Source organism: Miscanthus floridulus, chromosome 2 (genome assembly GCF_019320115.1).
Source record: "Miscanthus floridulus cultivar M001 chromosome 2, ASM1932011v1, whole genome shotgun sequence".
Taxonomy (NCBI): Eukaryota; Viridiplantae; Streptophyta; class Magnoliopsida; order Poales; family Poaceae; genus Miscanthus; species Miscanthus floridulus.
Genome location: NC_089581.1, coordinates 41987770 through 42006068, shown reverse-complemented (window position 1 = coordinate 42006068; position 18299 = coordinate 41987770). Strand labels below are relative to the sequence as shown.

Here is an 18299-nt window from a genome sequence, read left to right as displayed (position 1 = left end):
GATCAAACACACCCTATGTTTGCCGTGTTCGTGTGCTCGTTTGGCTTTCGCGACATCATAGTCTTATCCCAAGGTTACTAGGTGTGACTGTGACTACGGAATCTTCAAGAAAAAATAGAAATGGGTTTATTCACCTTCCTCTGATAGCTATTGTGCCCTTTACGGGCAGAGGCGGCGTCTGCTGGTATGTGTGGGTTTATCGGGTATAAGTACTGGGTGCTCGTGCCGTCCCTGTCGTGCGCTCGCGAGCCAGGGAGGGAGGCGCCATCACCCATCAGTCCACACCAACTGGCCACAGCCACAGCCACAGACACAGCACAACCGGCATCTAATTGTGCTCCCCCTCCGCGCGCCTCCGGGACCGCGACCCGGAGGATTTGGTTCCACCCATCCCCCGTCTGATTCCGATCCCCCCGCTCGGGAGCAGAGCATCATCCGCCATGGCCAAAGGTAAGAGCTGAGCGGGCGGCCGTGCAATATCTACTAGTCATGTCGAGCATTTGTTCTTCGGATGACTTGCGCTGCTCCCATATTCCCATCCCGGCCAGTCCCAAAGCGGCTGCCTTTTGTCTGACGACGCCTTGTTTCTTACTTGCTCTCCTCTTATGGATGGGCCTGTACGTGCAGATGGTGGTGGCTTCGCCAAGGTGCTGCTGCTCCACGTCGCCGCGCTGTCGACGGCCGGCGCCGTCGCAGCCGCCGCTGCCCTGGCGCGGCGCCGGCTGAGGGGAGACAGGAGGAAGCAGCTGCAGGCGCCGGCCATGGCCGAAATGCCCCGGCTGCGGGTGGCCGAGTCCGGCCGCCTGGAGTACCTCGAGAAGTTCTCGCACTACGTGGGTCAGTCATCAGCCTCCTCCTCTCTTTCTTGCCTTCTCCGTTGCCTCGTCGGAGATTCAGTCGCTGCCTTAGGCGGTGTATGGTTCCCCTCGCTGTTATGCATGAAGTATTAAATATAGATTAATTATGAAATTAATTATATAGTTTACGATTAGTTTGCGAGACGAATTTTTTAAGCCTAATTAGTCTACGATTTGACAATGTTTTGTTACAATAAACATATGCTAATAGTGGATTAATTAGGCTTAAAAAATTCGGCTTAAAAAATTCGGTTAGTAGAGCACTGACGAATTATGTAATTTATTTTTTTAATTAGTATTCGAACATTCCCTACCACATCTTTTCGACACCACTCCTAAAGCTGGATCCAAACACCCACTTATCCCAGTCGTACGTTTAGCAGCGCGAGCGGTCAGTTCGTGGTTGAACAAGAACAATCCAAAGTCAAGGTCCAGTAGTCCGGCCATTCGACAAAGTAGCCGGCGCGAGCGGTCAGTTCGTGGTTGAACAAGAACATCTCCTGTCTATCTCTTCTCTAAAAAAATTATGGATCGGACAGACTTGCGCTCCACCACAAAAAAAGAAAAGCATTAAACATATTTTTATTCATCTTCTTCTTGTTGTTGTCTTCCGATCGCCCTCGTAGTCCGATCAAAGAGAGTTACGTGCTGCAATTCTTTATTTTAGTTTTGGAAAATAAAAATATCTTCAATTTACTGTAAGTGCTTATGTAAGCATGCATTTAACATTTTAACCTGCTGCAAAACGATAACAGTCAAACTACTGTTAAATTTTCAGAATCCAATTAAGTTTTTTTTTGGTGGTCATAGGTAAGAATTATACTATATATACATATTTAGCAATATATAGCATCGAAGTTTCCAATTGACAATACCTATTATATGAAACTTTATGTATCTTCTCTTGGCATATGTTGTTTTTTTTTTAGAAAAGGAAGATTTTATTTCATCCTAAGGCTAAGATCAGTACATCGAGTTGATATACGTACGGCCTTAGCATATATTGGTGACGTCCAAAAACAACAGCCTTAATTTATGAGAAATGGTCACGTCGCTATCGGCATGGCTAGCGTGTCATCGTGGAAGATTAGTGGAGAAATACATGATTATCAGCACAAGAGACGACGAGCGCAACATGGGCTGTTGGCTTAGCGTGCTGCTGATGGGCCCCCCGTTGTCGAGATCAACCCATACACAACTGATGCACATGCATGCACACATCAGCACATATATCCTGTATGGGATATGAGACTGTGACTGCTGTGATGCATGTCTGATATATCCCTGCACAGTCATCCATACCATCCTAGCTGTGTATATACAGTAATACTGCCTACTTTTCAAATCCTAAGATGTTTCAGCTTTATGCATTCTGATATACATTGTCGGCCCTCTTTGCTTCGCTGAAAAGTCATGGTGAAAAATATTGTTCGCTGATTTGTTGGGAGAGAAAAACATGGTACATGGCTGATAAGTTCAAGCGAACCGGGTGTCTAAATACATAGTAGAACCAATGTATCTAAAAACAAATCATCTTATAATTTAGAATGGAGGGAGTACACCGCAATCTACTGCTGCTAATTAATGTTACTGTATCTACCTTGACGCATGCATGTATGGATGCAGCTAGGCAGCTGGGTTTCCAGGACGTGAACGAGTGCCCACAGCTGTGCAAGCTGGCAAACAACTACCTCAACAACACCAAGACGTGCATGGAGGACATTTACGGGTTTTTCGCCAACGCCAAGGACGCCGAGTGCCTTTACGTCAAGCTCATAGAGGAGCTGGACAGATGCATCCTCGGGTATTTTGCATTCCACTGGGACCATGCTACCTATCTCATCAGCTCGGTGCGTACCTCCTCGTCACTCCAAACCATCGACTTTTTTTCTGTCGTATCTGTGGTAACGCAAACGTAAATGAAACAAAGCTACAAAGGTTACAGGTGGGAGATAGATTTGAACTAATTCCATTTACATTTGTATTACGGTGGAAGGAACCAAATGCACGCGTCCCAATACCGTCACGTGCGCTGCACAGCGCTGAAGGCCACTTCAGCTGCCACGGTGGCCTGTCCACATAGACACAAAAAAAACATAAAATGAACAGGTATGAACTCCTTATGAAGGCCACTTCAGCTCCCACGGTGGCCTGTCCACATAGAAAAAAAAACATAAAACGAATAGGTATGGACGCTTTAGGAAGGCCACTTCAGCTGCCATGGTGATTTTTTTTAAACATTTTTTTAATTCTTTTTAAAACTGACACTACTTGTTTTTTATTTTTAAATTTAACACTTTTAGTCGCGCCTATTCGCATAGCACGGTGAAATCATATTGCCGCGTCGTACATGGGGGGCGTGGTAGGAGTGGGCCGCTGCCGGGACTACGGCACCGTATCTTAGCGTGGCAAGCCGCTGTTCATTTTAAAAAAGAAGTGCTGCTGTTCATTTTTCAGTTTTTCACCCAAGCCGCATGGACATGAACATATGGCTAGAGGTAGGGCCGGGGGACTGACGGGTTGGACTTGGGACAAGACAGGACGGACTGCAGCAAAGCTGGCCTGCGGGTCACCTGCGTGGACACCGTCAGTCCGCCCGGACAGACAGTGTGGCTGGCCGGCCGCTGGCACTTGACATTACTGAAACATCAACTGGACAAGCCAGTTGCTTGGCAGAGCAGAAAAAGATAACACCACGAAGCAGCGATGCAGGATAGCACACTGCTGCTGTGATCGCTGGTGCTACCAACTCCATGAATCACCTCGAATAATGCAGAATGACAGACCAGCAAACAGGGGGGGAAAACATACCGGCCGGATGATTGGAAGGCATTAGCACTTATTTAACTAGCATAGCACACGTACGACATGACAGCGCATCCGATGTATAAGGGGGTGTCTGTTGCTCCTCCTGAACTTCCGTGGGATGTTTATACATGTATAGAGTATTAAATATAGATTAATTATAAAATTAATTACATAGTTTGTGACTAATTTACCAGATGAATCTTTTAAGCCTAATTAGTCTATGATTTGACGATACGGCGCTATAGTAACATATGCTAATGACGGATTAATTAGGCTTAATAAATTCGTTTCGTGGATTACTGACAGATTATGTAATTTGTTTTTTTATTAGTATTCGAACACCCCATGCGACACTCTCACCTCCTAAATTTTACAGCATGTTCGTTGGTTGGTTTCTGGGCTGATAAGTCCGGCTGGTGTTGGTTTGTTGTGAGAGAAAAATACTGTTGGTTGACTGATAAGCCTTGACTAAAACCAACAAACGAACAAGATGTTAGTCATTAGATGCAAACACCCCCTAAGTCAGCTTATAACGGCTCTATTCAGTTGCCATTACATAAGCTAACTTATCAGCTATGGTACAGGGGTACAATATTTTTTTTTTAATAAATCAGTCGTAGAAATTAACACAAATGACTTATAGATCAGCCGAGGCTTTCGACAGTTCTCTTGATACGAGCATTTAAACCCTTGATGCAATGTACTAGTAGACATGGATAGACGGTGAAGTGAAGGCCAGTATTCCTGTTCCAACCTGAACCTTGTGTGGTAATCCTCAGAGTTGTTGAGGCCAGTATTGCTTGGAAGTTGGAAGTGGAAGGCCATGTATATCCTTGGTGTTACAGTGATATACACTGACAAGCTCAACAGCTCCCCTGACTTGTCCGGTTGATGTTTCAGTAATGTCAAGTGCCAGGGGCCGGCCACCCACACTGTCTGTCCCGGCGGACTGACGGTGTCCACCCACGTGACCCGCAGGCCAGCTTTGCTGCAGTCCGTCCCGTCTGGTCCTTTTAAGGCCCGTTTAGTTCTAAAAATTTTTGGCTTTTAGCTACTGTAGCACTTTCGTTTTTATTTAGCAAAAATTATTTAATTATGGACTAATTAGGCTTAAAAGATTCGTCTCACGATTTCTCGGCTAACTGTGCAATTAGTTTTTTTTTTGTCTATATTTAGTATTCCATGCATGTACCGCAAGATTTGATATGACGGTTACTATGCAAAAAATTTTGGTTTTTGGCTTCAACTAAACGGGGCCTAAGTCCAACGCGCCAGTGCCCCGGCGCTACCTCTAGCCATGTGTTCATGTCCATGCGGTTTGGGTGAAAAACTGAAAAACGAACAGCGGCACTTCTTTTTGAAAATGAACAGCGGCTTGTCGCGCCGCGACGCGTCAGTGCCGCATCCCGATTTTTGGCACGGCAGCCCCGGCCACGCGGCCCTGGTCGTTGCTCCTGCCGCGCCCTGCATGACGTGGCAACGTGATTTCGCCGCGCCATGTAAATAGACGTGACCAAAAGTGTTAGATTAAAAAATAATAAACAAACGGTGTTAGTTTTAAAATGTTAAAAATAAAAAAAACGCCACGGTGGCATGTCCACGTAGGAAAAAAAACATAAAACGAATCGGTATAGACTCTTTATGCACTACTGATAAAGATTTTGAACCCAAAAATACACTTTCAAACTTGATAGATCAAATCGACACAGCCTCATAAGCTAATGGACTGTCCATATATTTTACTCTATACATATATATAGCTACCCTACCCAGCCTATTGCAACTCTACAAAGTTGATATATAAAGAAGAAAAACAAAACATTTTAGAGTAGCTAGGTATATATATGATAGTTTTCCATGAATACACCTTCATATATATCAATATATGATAGTTTTAGCTTACACGTGTCCATGTCATATTGCCTAATTCCAATGACAATGAAAGTTCAAAAGTCCTTTCAAAAGAAGCTTTATAGAAAAAGAAATGTGTGAGGACAAGCAACGCGCGGAATCGGAATCTAATCTCGCCGCAGTGCTACACTTACAAGGGGACAAGACACTTGACAGATATATAGGTTTTCTCATTTGAAGGCATGCTATTTTTTTTCTCCTCTACAAATGATGAAAGGGGCGTTGCAATAATTTGTGTACACAAGTATATTAAGTTGTACGTCAAAGTGTCTACTTATATATAAAATAACGGTCTAGCTAGTCTTGTCAACTGAACATCACTAATGCATGCAGGCGTTGACCGCGGACAGCGGCACCAAAAAGAAGTGGAGGAACATGGTCTTGGAAGCAACAAGGTAAAACTATCATGAATGCAGCTCCGTTCCTATATTTTTGTTTATTTCTCTTTTATCTATATTTTCTAATAGAACACAGCTATACAATAGAAAAAACAACAATTTTTATTACAATATATATATAAGTCTAATTATATTGCCTAATTCCAACCTGTTTATATATTGATAGTATTTTCTTTGAAAAGATTCCCTCGCATGCATGAAAGACTGTTTATATAGAACAAGATAAATTCTACTTATTATTGATATACTAAAATATAGCTTACACTCAAAATATACCCTGACTCAAATATGCCACCTTTTCCACTCTTCGCCACGTCCATATCTGTACTTATTAGTAACCATACTTTAGAAGCACAATTGCAAACGAAAAGTAGCTAGTCTTTATAACTAATTGCTCAAAAAATGTATTATTAGTTATGTTGTGTCCAACTCTGTGGAGTATTTGTACTTGTAATAAACCAAAATCAATAATATTAGGCAACAAAATCGCCATTATTTAGAGACACGCAATGAAGCGTACATGTGCGGACACTTCTTTCTAGTCTACTAGGAGTTACTCTACGGCCCCCCCCCCCCCCCCCCCCCCCCCCGTTTTAGGAAAAAAAGGCGGAATACGGAATTCAGTTAATCATTTACTACTGGTACTACCTTTGACTATGAGACGGTGACTTAGTCAAAAAGGAGTTTTGAGATGAGATAATGGCCCTATTTGTTTGAGTTTATTTAGAACTATTTTATAGCTATGGAATATTGTTTTTCTCTCGTAACATTTCAATATAAGCCAAATTTCAGCATCAGAGTGAATTAGTGATAATTGGAACCATCGGGCTGCTGCCTGCATGATCATGGTCATGGTGTGATGGAGTAGGCCAGGGCGCCAGGACCATCACCCAACTTGAGACATCATCATGTGGTCGGTTCACTGAACTAACTTGTACAGATGTTTAGTATCTGGCCTGGTCCCAGATGGATTTTCATCGATCATCACTCAGCACTGGTCATTCTCCGCCTGCGTGTCCCTGGCCAGATGACAGATACTAGTAAAGTCTAAGGTGTAAACTTCGATACATATAGTAATATATAGTGGGTAATGAAATTCAAAAAATATATAGTGGCTAAAAATATTGGGTAGATGCAACTGATGGATGAATTAGGTGGCGCCATCATCATTTGCCTCACTACTCGCTGCAGAGTGTGGGTCAATGCAAATGCCATCATCAGTTCAAGGGTTTTTTTTCCATATATATATATTGATATTGATATTGATATTTGTTACTATATGTAATCTTATCTTCTTGGCCCATTTTGTTAAGGGATGTGACTTTCGGTTGTTGGACCTGAAATTCAGTATGGACATACTGTATATATACACAATTAATAACATGTATGTACTTGTGCACAACAGGAAGCAGCGCTTCGATCGCGTGACGCGTGACCTGAAGGTGACGCGGGTGTTCTCGACGCTGGTGGAGGAGATGAAGGCGATCGGCGTCGGCGGCGAGGCGCAGTCGTCGCAGTGCACGGACGTGATGGCCCCCGTGGCGCACTCGGAGCGCAGCCCGGTGCTGCTGCTGATGGGCGGCGGGATGGGCGCGGGGAAGAGCACGGTGCTCAAGGAGATCAAGCAGGAGGCGTTGTGGGCCAACGCGGAGGGCAACGCCGTGGTGGTGGAGGCCGACGCCTTCAAGGAGACGGACGTCATCTACCGCGCCATCAGCTCCATGGGACACCACAACGACATGCTCCAGACGGCAGAGCTGGTATGTAACTGCACTACTGCACTGCATGCATTATTCAGTCGCCGTCGCCGTCAGCTAGCGCTGCTGCGTACTAGTACTACGTGCATCGTCAGTTTCCTTCGCTGATAAGTCGATGCTTATGCTGATTTGTTGTTGTGAGAGGTTTTTTTCCGTTGAAAAGTGCAGCTGAAGTGTGAACAGGGATGTCGTGTTTGTTAGATCAGCCTGTTCGCTTGCTCGTAAACGATCGTAAATTTCTAGTCAAGAACAGTATTTTTCTCTCCCACCAAATCAACCAGCAGTAAATAATCCACGATACGATACGGCCTCCAGAACAGGCCGTAGATGGGGTTGAAGACTTTGGATCGGTTGGTGTCCTACTCGTCCGCTACGCATATTAGTATAGTACATGCAGATCAGCAGATGCAGATTGCAGTTAATTACCTAACTACTTAGAGGCCGGTCATCCACATGCTGAGCTGCGTGATGAGAACGCAAACTGTAGTACCACACTAAGGCCTCATTCGCTCGGAAGAATTTTAGAGGAATTTGGAGAAATCTGGATGAATCTAGATGAATTTATGTGAGAAAAATATTGTTCTAGATGAAAAAAGAAGTAGATCAAACTAGGTTTAAGAGCATCTCCAAGAGTTCCCTAATTTTTTCTCCTAAAAACTTATAGTTTGGTAACTCCTAAAAAGATATCAGGAGGGAAAAAAATAGTCCATCTTCAAAAGTTTTTAATAAATGTCATCTAAAAATCGGAGAACGCATCGGGGGCGGCGAACGCAGTAGGCGTCGACGGCGTGGCCGCTCCGGTCGCAGGCACGCCAACGGGACCTAAAAAATAAGGACTAGAAAGATGTTTAGAGAACTCTGGGACGAGGGCACGCCAACGGGACCTAATAACTACTCGTTAGTAAGAAAACGATAAGCGACCAAACGGCCAAACGGGCGTGCGCTGGAGCGTATGGGTTCGGCATCGCACATGGGTAAGCCGTAGCAATCGGCCTGTTCGCTGGGTGTAAACGATCCTAAATTTTCGGTTAGAATAATATTTATCTCTTATATTAAATTAGCCAACAATAATAGTTCATGATTATATACGATCGTTTCAGTTAAAATAATATTTATCTCTCATATTAAATCAATCCATAATAATAATTTACGATTATATACGATTGTTTCGTCCTAGTCGAACAGGCTGATTAATAACATCGGCCCTATTCGTACCGTTCCAGCTGGCTGCTTGCCGACCGACACTGCTAGCTGGCTATACAGACCAGTAGATCGAACGTCCTCTAAAATTTACTCCATGTCCTATCAAATATTTGACACATTCATGATGTATTAAATATAGACTAAAAAATAATTAATTATATAGTTGGTAACTAATTTGCGAGATAAATTTTTTAAACCTAATTAATCCATAATTTAATAATATAGTGCTACGGTAACATATGTATTAATGATGGATTAATTAGACTTAATAAATCCGTCTCGTGGATTTGTGACGGACTCTATAATTTATTTTTTTATTAGTATTTAAATACGCATATAACATTTATGTCACATTCGATATGACACCTCAAACTTTACTCTATAGATTTAGGGGGTGTTTTTCCTACAGGAAAATTTTAGTCCCTGTCCCATCGAATGTTTGGACACATGCATGAAGTATTAAATATAGACAAAAAAAAAATAACTAATTGTACAGATTGTGGCTAATTTGCGAGACGAATTTTTTAAGCCTAATTAGCCCATGATTTGACAATGTGGTGCTGAAGTAAATATGTGCTAATGACGAATTAATTAGGCTTAATAAATTCGTCTCGTAAATTAGTCTCCATTTATGTAATTAGTTTTATAATTAACTCACATTTAGTTCTTCTAAATAATATCAAAACGTTCGATGTGATATGAACTAAAATTTAGTCCACTAAACCCAACACCCCCTTAAACGAGGCCTGAGATGGCAGCAATTGACAGATGGGTCCATGTGTAGTCCTGTCACCTTGTGCATGGCAGCATGGGTAGACAGCATGCATGCCGGTTGCAGAGCAGGAGTACTAGGAATATGCGTGGAAAACGTGGCAGGCAGGGGAGGGGAGCCAGCTAGCCGTTGAAATAGGGGGCCGCATTTATTTATTGGCTGACGTACATACAAAACGCTTTGCAAATTACTTCGTACGTCCCTGAATATTTATCGCTATAGTTTCCATGTTGATTAAATTTTCTTACGTTTAACTAAATTTATAAAAAACATTAGTAACGTTTATATCTCTAAATAAATTTATTATAAAAATAAATTCAACGATCTACCTAATAATATTAATTATATATCATAAATATTAATATATTTTTATATAAACTTAATGCTTAATTTCCCGAAAAGGTAGAACAGTTAAAAGGGGCGGAGGGACTAAAGTTTTTTTTTTTTTTTGAGTGGACGGAGGGAGAATTCGAATTATTCCGAAACTGTGCCATGAAATGCAATGCAATTTGTGCGTTTTTGACTATTTGGGCCACAGATGGGCTGATTCAGATAGCCCATTCTGTCTGTCTCATCTATGCACTCTTGTGGCCCTGGCCACGCTGCTGATTGCTGCCTGACTCACTGGGCTGGGCTGGGCTGTTTGTTCCTGCCTGCCGACGTACACAGGTCCACCAGTCGTCGACGGACGCGGCGTCGTCGCTGCTGGTGACGGCGCTGAACGAGGGGCGCGACGTCATCCTGGACGGCACGCTGTCCTGGGAGCCCTACGTGGAGCAGACCATCGCCATGGCGCGCGCCGTGCACCGCCAGCGCTACCGCATGGGCGTCGGCTACAAGGTCGCCGACGACGGCACCGTCACCGAGAGCTACTGGGAGCCCGACGGCACCGAGCAGCCCCCGCCCGCCGGCGGGGCCAGCAGGAGGCCGTACCGGATCGAGGTCGTCGGGGTCGTCTGCGACGCCTACCTGGCCGTGGCGAGGGGCATCCGGAGGGCCATCATCACCCGGCGCGCCGTCAGGGTGCGGTCCCAGCTGCAGTCGCACAAGCGCTTCGCCGCCGCGTTCCAGCGGTACAGCCGCCTCGTCGACGGCGCCAGGCTCTACAGCACCAACTCCATGGGCTCCGCCAGGCTCATCGCCTGGAAGGACGGCGTCGGCAGCAGCCTGCTGGTGGAGCCCCGGGAGTTCGACTGCCTCGACAAGGTGAGCAGGCTCAACGAGAACGCCACCTCCGTCCACGACCTCTACCCCGACGGCACCACCACCTGCGGCGAGCGCTCCGTCTGGGAGGACATGGTCGCCGCGCCGGCACGCGCCGACACACAGCGCGAGCTCAAGGAGGCCGTCCGCTCCGTCGAGGCCGGCGGCGGCGAGCCGGACACACCGCCGACAACGCCCCAGCGCGAGCTCCTGGGGGTTATCCGCTCCGTGGAGGCCGCCAACGGCGAGCCAGCTGCACCTGCAGCAGAGACACCCACAGCTGCCTCGTAGGCTCGTAGCACGCAACATCGAGCCATCAACGACGATCGATATCGATTTTAATATTTGTCAAATGTTTGGGGCCGCAACGAATAATAATATGAATTAATACGGGTTTTCTGAGTGTTTATTAAACTTGCTTAATTTGATCACACAAGAGCAATTGGGGTTTTTTTTCGACTCTGGTGTAGGCGTGTCCAGGCACCCAGCAGCATACGCGGGCGTAGCCGTCAGATCGAATTTGGTGCAAACAAAACGGCAGGGGTTTTATATCAAATTTGTGCTATATACGGAAACAGAGGAATTTGTTGGAGCAGTTTGGAGCACCGTGACATTTGAGAATAAGCAAAGGAATGTGGCAGTGACCCATATATGTGTTCATGTGCATTTAGGAATAAGCTTGGATAGGAGTATGACTAATGATTCCCCCTTGTGGATTAGAGAGGATTGGGAGGCTGAACTAAATTTTCCTTTCAATCCCCTCCAAGACTTCCAGTGCACACACTACAATGATAATGAGGAATCATCATAAAAAATACTCCCTCCTTTTGGATTTGTAGGTACGTATATAAGTTTTTTTTTTTTGCTATGTATTTGGACGTAGCATAGTATGTAACAAAAACCTATGTATCTAAAGAAACCAAAACGACTTATAATTTGAAACATAGGGAGTATAAATATATTGTCCTAGTGGACACCAGAAAGGTGGTCTTTATATGTATTAATTAAGGTGCTAACTATAGTGATATGACAAAATTAAGAGAGAGAGAGAAGGAAATGGTTTACGTAAGAATCAAGATAGAAAGAAATAGGATACGTGAATGATAGGAAAGACAAAATCTATTTTGAAGTAATTATCTATTTAGAATATGATTTTGCTGTGTAATTTATATGTGACTTAACAAGTATGGCTGATGGTTTCTGCGGCGGCTGATAAGTCGGCTGAAGCTGATTTGTTGTGAGAGAAAAACAATGTTCCATGGCTGACTAACAGAGCATAATTTATGGGTCAGGACTGCCGGCATCAATCAAGTGATTATTCTCTTCCCAATGGCTAGCAGTCCATTCCAGTCTCTTCCCAGTTCCAACTAGCGAGCAGTCCATTCCAGCCCAGCAAGTCACAGGCCATCTGCATCAAGAACGCATGCCAGCCAGCATATCCCTTGCGCACGCTTATCTTGAGCTCAGAATATGCAAAAACTCTTGATGCTACAGCATACCAACACCACTACTTAGGACCGGTTGTCGAATTTTTTGGCAAAATGACAATAGCGTTTTCGTTGTTATTTGGCAATGAGTGTCTAATCATAGTTTAATTATGCTTAAAAGATTCGTCTCGTGGATTTCGTCTAAACTGTGTAATTAGTTTTATTTTTTATTTATATTTAATGCTTCATGCATGCGTCCAAAGATTCGATGTGACGAAAAATCTCGAAAAATTTAGCATTTTGAGAGGGAACTAAACAGGGCCTTAGTCTCTACACTGTGCCCATGCTCGACCACTCCGAAGTCCGAACTAGCGCCGAAATTATAACACACTGATGGAGAAATGATCTCCAACTAAGTTTCAGTGCTTGAACTACTGTCGACAGTTTCAGAAAAAAATATTATATCCTCATGGAGAAAAGATCTTCAACTACGGTGCACTGGTGACCCGTGCACTGTTTTTTGCGCAATTAAATATGAAGAGAATGTGTGATGTTCCTGCAGTTTTCTAACTTATATCTGCACGCAACTTTTGATGAAAGTGATATTTCGGATACTTAATTTCATCCATAATTATCCACCACTCTCTAAAACTACATATGCTAAATACTCCCTCCGTCTGGAAAAGAAATACAATTCTAGCATCTTCAGTTTGACAGGTTGACCATTGGACTATGAATGAATGAATTGCTGTAGCAGCAAATGACAGCCTCTGTGCACTTCTTTTCAGTTTTGACACTATTCTTGATACAGGTGAGTGAGTGAGGGAATCAGGGTAGTCCAAGAAGAACAGCTCTATTTTTACTCCCCTTTTTACTAAGTTTACACAACTGTCCCATTCCCGCCAACTTTTATCTTCCCTGCCGCCACGTCTTCACACTAATCCTGAGCAACAGCTCAGCTGTCCTATCTAATGACGTGTTCTTCCTCGTCATCATAATTGTGATAACCTCCATAAGGGAGAAGAAAATCTTGCGCTCACCCACTTCATTCTCACTACAAATCATGTGGGTGTAGTGTAAGCAGGGCCAAACATCTCAACGACAGCTAAAAATGTCTCCACACAATCATTATTAACCTGACCAGTGCAGCAGTCCGTTGCCAACAAAGGCCGCGTTGGTGGCACTTCCTGAAGGACGTGCAGTGATGATGAGTTCTCTCTACACCTGTGCTGACTGAGTTGGCATTCTGGTGTGGTTGTGCTCGCCCTCATATGTCACGATGAGCATCGAAGAATCATCCACACACCGTTCGACATGCTTCCTAGCTGGGCAGCCCCTCACACTACTGCATTTGTAGTAACCCCTGCATTTTATTCAAGAAAGCAATGAGTTGGTCTTATGCCAACATCAAGATAGCAACATGTAGCTATGTTAAGAATGGAAATACACCAAGTGTTCCTATATCTAGTGTTAGCTAAAGCCTACCAATATGCAACTTGCTATCAAGATATTAAAGCTACAGATAAGGTGGGCAACTGACATGGTGAGGGGGTTTTGGAGATAACGAATCATCACAGGATAATCTTAGCTCAATTAAAAAAAATGTGCTCACTTTAAGCACCATGATTGATCAATTTCCATAAAGTGCACAGGAAAGAAAGAGCAACAGCCTCATCGATAACGAAGGACCTTGAGGACAGAAAACAAATGTAGACAGCATCTGAGAAAATATTCACTCAGATAAAGCATGTTCTGACTATCATCGGTTCATTATTTATCAAGAAGGCACTTGAGTATGTCATGGAACTTGTACCACATTATCACACTGCAAATGATGCCGTCTTTGCTGACAAAACTGATGAGTTGATATTGTTGGCATTAATTGTGGAATCATCACAGGTATTTTAAAGCACTATTTAATAAAGGGCATGCATGCAAGAAAGATTAGACTAGTAATACTTCAGTCCATACCTAGGATGAGGGGAACCCTTAATTGGCTTCTGCCCATACTTCCTCCATGAGTATTCATCCGGAGGTATATCAGCAATCTTATTACTAATGGCAGGAACCTTAATCGACCTCTTCACCCGCAACTTCCTACTGAAATAAAAAGAACAGCGATGATATTAAAAATCTTGAACTTAAAATAGTAATAATAAGCACAGGGGTAGCAGATGTACCTTCTCTTTGAACAATGGCACCTCCCTGTCACAGCGCACTTGCCAGTCCCATCCTCCCCACGACCCGTGCATCGCCTCCTTGGGGCCTGCTGCGCGTTCACCGGATCGCTCATTGCAGGCCCACCGATCAAATGGAACGACGATGACTTGCCATCCAGGCTAGCCACACTACCATCCATGCTCAGAGACGACAAGAAGGACCTCGCCGATGACATTGTCCCAGTACCACTGGTGCTCTCAAACTTCAAGTTAATCCCGCTGTTGCTTCTCTTGAACATCTCAGCCTGCAACTTCTGCTGCTGCTGCTGCTGATGATTCGGGAACTGATACTGTGACGACACATTGCCAAACTGAAAATGCGCAGACAAAGGCTGGATCAGCTTAGGAGGTCCTCCGAGGGGATGCACGCCCTGTGCATCCAGAGCTCCAGCTCTAGGATACACCTGCGCGGAGGTAGGAGAAGGATGGGCGCTGTTCAGCACCACGACCGGGGTGTTACTATCCAGGAAGCCTTTCTGAGTTAAGAACCCTGGATTCTGTCTTCTGCTAACAAGCTTAGCTCTCGGATGGCTTCCGCTTGCGCTTGCGCTTGCAAGTGCGCCTGATGGTCCGGCATCTCCTACTCCCACTCCTCCATTGCTGAGTAGGGAGACCACCTTCCTGAACTTGGCACATGCTTCGTCCGTGCCCAGAGCTATGCTCCTGACCTGCGCGGGGTCATGCGGCTGGGAGAGCAAGGCGAGCACCCTGTGGCAGCTCTGCACGGCCTCCCTGTTGGCCTCCTCCACTTCCTCCATTACACTCGCACCAACGAAAACAAATAAAACAGGAACCTCTTCTGAACACTTCAGGAGCACCTCAGATTATATGCAACTCCGTCAGCAGCAGATCTGGACAGCAGGAAAAAAAAACACTCAGATCCTAAGAAAAGCTTAGAAGCTCATCAGCTCTTTTATCGTAATAACAACAGTACACCACGCAACAGGCAGCATCGGGAAAAGCTTAGAGCCAAGAAAGCAGCTCGTGAGCGGACAACGGGGGGAGCCGTCTCCGCAAGAAATCCCTCCCAGAAGCGGCGGGCGCGGACACCGAGACCGACGTCGACGGCCGTGGCAAGCAACGATCCGGGGGGCAGCGATTTCTTGCGTGCAGACGCATCAAAACGGCCACAAGAACCCCACTGCACGGACGGAACACCTCCTAATAATAATCCAAAGATTCGCACGCCAGGAAGGAACTCGACCAGACAAAGGCAATCAATCACCAAACCGCCGCACGACCCACAAAAAAGCATCACAACCCAAGCCACGAGCTCACCTCCGAGACGATCCGGAGACGGACGCGGTATCGCAAATCCAGGGAGCCGCGACCCGATGGCCAGAGGGAGGGCGGCGGTCGTCGTCGCCCACGGGATGGTAAGTCGCAAATGGCCGAAGGTGTGAAGGCGAAGAAGGGGACGAAGAAGACCGGACGCAGACAGAGTGAACGAAGAGAGGAAAACAAAATAATGCATTTCTTTTTTCGCAGCCGAGGACGCCGGTTTATATAAAAATAGCAGCCGGGTCCCTCCGGCTTTGAAAAAGGCTGGCGCCCTCGGAGTAGTTTATTGCGGGGCCCGATTAGAAAACCCTGACCGTTGATTCTTTTTTTTTTAATAGGACCGTTGATTCGATCCTGGCCGTCGGTGACGGAGTTTGGAGGCGATCGACGGCTGGGGATGCGGGTTTTGCTGGTGGGGGGGCGTTGTTTAGTGCGGGTCGATGACTTGATGAGCTGTTGCGGGGGGTCAAAATGTCAAAGGCATGAGTCAGTGAGAAAGTGGGCTTTTGTTGACTATTGCTACGCTCACATGGGAAACGCTAATTAGGGCTCGTTTAAATCGAAGCCCCGAACGCTTCGCTGAAAAAACAAGTCGAAATATTGTTTCAGCTGATTTGTTGTGAGAGAAAAACATTATTCCGGCTAAAAAAACAAGCTAAAAAGTACAGATTATAAGAGAAGCGAACAGAACCTCAGAGATAAAGTTTTGGGGGTGTCACATGGGGTGTCGCTTGGGGTGTTCGGATACTAATAAAAAAATAAATTACAGAATCCGTCGGTAATCCGCGAGACGAATTTATTAAGCCTAATTAATCCATCATTAGCGCATGTGTTACTGTAGCACCACATTGTCAAATCATGGCCTAATTAGGCTTAAAAGATTCGTCTCGCAAATTAGTCACAAATTGTGTAATTATTTATTTATTAGTCTATATTTAATACTCTATGCATGTGTCAAACATTCGATGAGATAGAAAGTAAACTTTAGGGGAGTAACTAAATAAGGCCATACCACCGAATGCGAATTTATATATAGGTGGTAGACTGGTAATGAACTTTGGGACTCGTTTGTTTTAACCTTCCCCTTAGAGAAAGTAAGAGGAAGTATATTTTAAGATGACAAATTTGGACATGGCATCTTTACACTTTTGATACTACGAAGAGATTAGAGCTTACCTAACACAAATGCATTTTGTCTTTGGAAAAGGCTTTCCTCGTCCACTTGGCAAGACTTGTGAAAAAAAAACAGTACAAGTCTACATTATTTTGGTTTATCCACACGGGTTTGGACTAGTGTGTTTTCTACCTCCAGCACGCAAGGGAGATATATACATATGGGTGGTGTCTTGGACTCTAACCGTCAAAAAAAAATACATCTGACTAAAGAAGGTGAATTGAACTTGGGCATATAATTCTTCATATAAATAATTAGGTGGCTTTGTCATAGCACCTTTATGAAATTTGAGAAATCGTCGCAGTTGGATCTATGAATGGAACCAATCGGTTCCAACACTGTCGTTCTACTGTGCCATTAAAATTTAGTCTCCCATATTAGAATCTAGAGTCCTGTTTTTGGATCCATCCAACTAAAATTTAGCTAGTTAAAATTTTAAAGCTAAACTTTAGCTAGCTAAAAGGTCTTCCAATTAAACTTTAACTGAGGTGTTTGGATTTTCCTGCTAATAGACTTGGCTAATCTTTAACTGGACTGTTTGATCCATACCAGCTAAATTTAGTCAGCTAAAACACGCCCTAAATCAGATGAAAAGGCTGAGCCATATTTGTGGGACAAAACGAAAGCAGAGTGATAGATGGGCATTCCCATTTGTCGCATATAATATAGAACTCTTGGATTAACAATTAAGATTGGAATGCCTGTCGGGAGGAAATTCTGAACCTGTAACGTGCGGGGCTTGCATTGATTCGTTGTACAGCATCGTCCTGATGATGGAGAGGAGCCTGTGATTGATAAGATAAGATGCATTATTTGCAGAAGACGCTGATTGATTTTTTATTTTAGTCCGCAAGCATATTAACGAGTCATGGACACGTGACGTGAGGCGTAGGGGCCCCCAGGAATCACATGTTCCTGATGCGTTGCAAGTTGCAGTGGCATCCGTCCATGGGAGTGGCTGAAAGGTCAAAAGAAAAGGACATGCATCTGGACTGCGACTGGGAGATGGCTGTGTGTGACCGTGTGAGTGGAATCTCACGCATTTCCCTCGCTCCGGCCACACCGATTTTTTTTTATTTTTTAGCCCTTTTTAGAAAATTTTCCACAAATATATCCCTGTAGGTAAGATTTCAAAGTCTTAGGCTCGACGCAGACGTGACGATGACTTAGCATACAACTCGGCGTCATAGATCCTGGCACCAAGGTTGACGCCGTAGATCCTGGCGCCGAGCTTGGCGCCATGATCTATCGCGCCGAGATGGTGTTTTAACCCCGCCCCAACCTTCTTG

The 18299-nt window shown here is 44.6% G+C and overlaps 2 protein-coding genes across 4 annotated transcripts; one reads left to right on the top strand and one right to left on the bottom strand.

Annotated features, from left to right (window-relative positions):
* Positions 1 to 245: 245 nt before the first annotated feature.
* Positions 246 to 11561, top strand: LOC136522703 (calmodulin calcium-dependent NAD kinase-like). The gene is made up of 6 exons (XM_066516518.1): positions 246 to 450; positions 628 to 837; positions 2484 to 2707; positions 5910 to 5971; positions 7380 to 7734; positions 10376 to 11561. The coding sequence occupies exons 1-6, from the start codon at positions 441 to 443 to the stop codon at positions 11198 to 11200; spliced, it is 1686 nt and encodes a 561-aa protein (XP_066372615.1). The 5' UTR covers positions 246 to 440; the 3' UTR covers positions 11201 to 11561.
* Positions 11562 to 13073: 1512 nt separating this feature from the next.
* On the bottom strand, positions 13074 to 16010 carry LOC136538593 (protein WRKY1-like). Of its 3 annotated transcripts, XR_010779390.1 has the most exons (5): positions 15834 to 16010; positions 14517 to 15406; positions 14308 to 14436; positions 13473 to 13699; positions 13074 to 13390 (listed from the first exon to the last, which is right to left on the bottom strand). XR_010779390.1 is itself a non-coding variant. In XM_066530544.1 (4 exons), the coding sequence occupies exons 2-4, from the start codon at positions 15311 to 15313 to the stop codon at positions 13555 to 13557; spliced, it is 1071 nt and encodes a 356-aa protein (XP_066386641.1). In that variant the 5' UTR covers positions 15314 to 15406; positions 15834 to 16010; the 3' UTR covers positions 13074 to 13554. The 3 variants fall into 3 exon arrangements, 2 of the variants coding, with proteins under 2 accessions (XP_066386641.1, XP_066386642.1); XM_066530544.1 differs by having other exon boundaries at positions 13074 to 13699; XM_066530545.1 differs by having other exon boundaries at positions 13074 to 13699; positions 14308 to 14433.
* Between the last annotated feature and the right edge of the window lie 2289 nt (positions 16011 to 18299).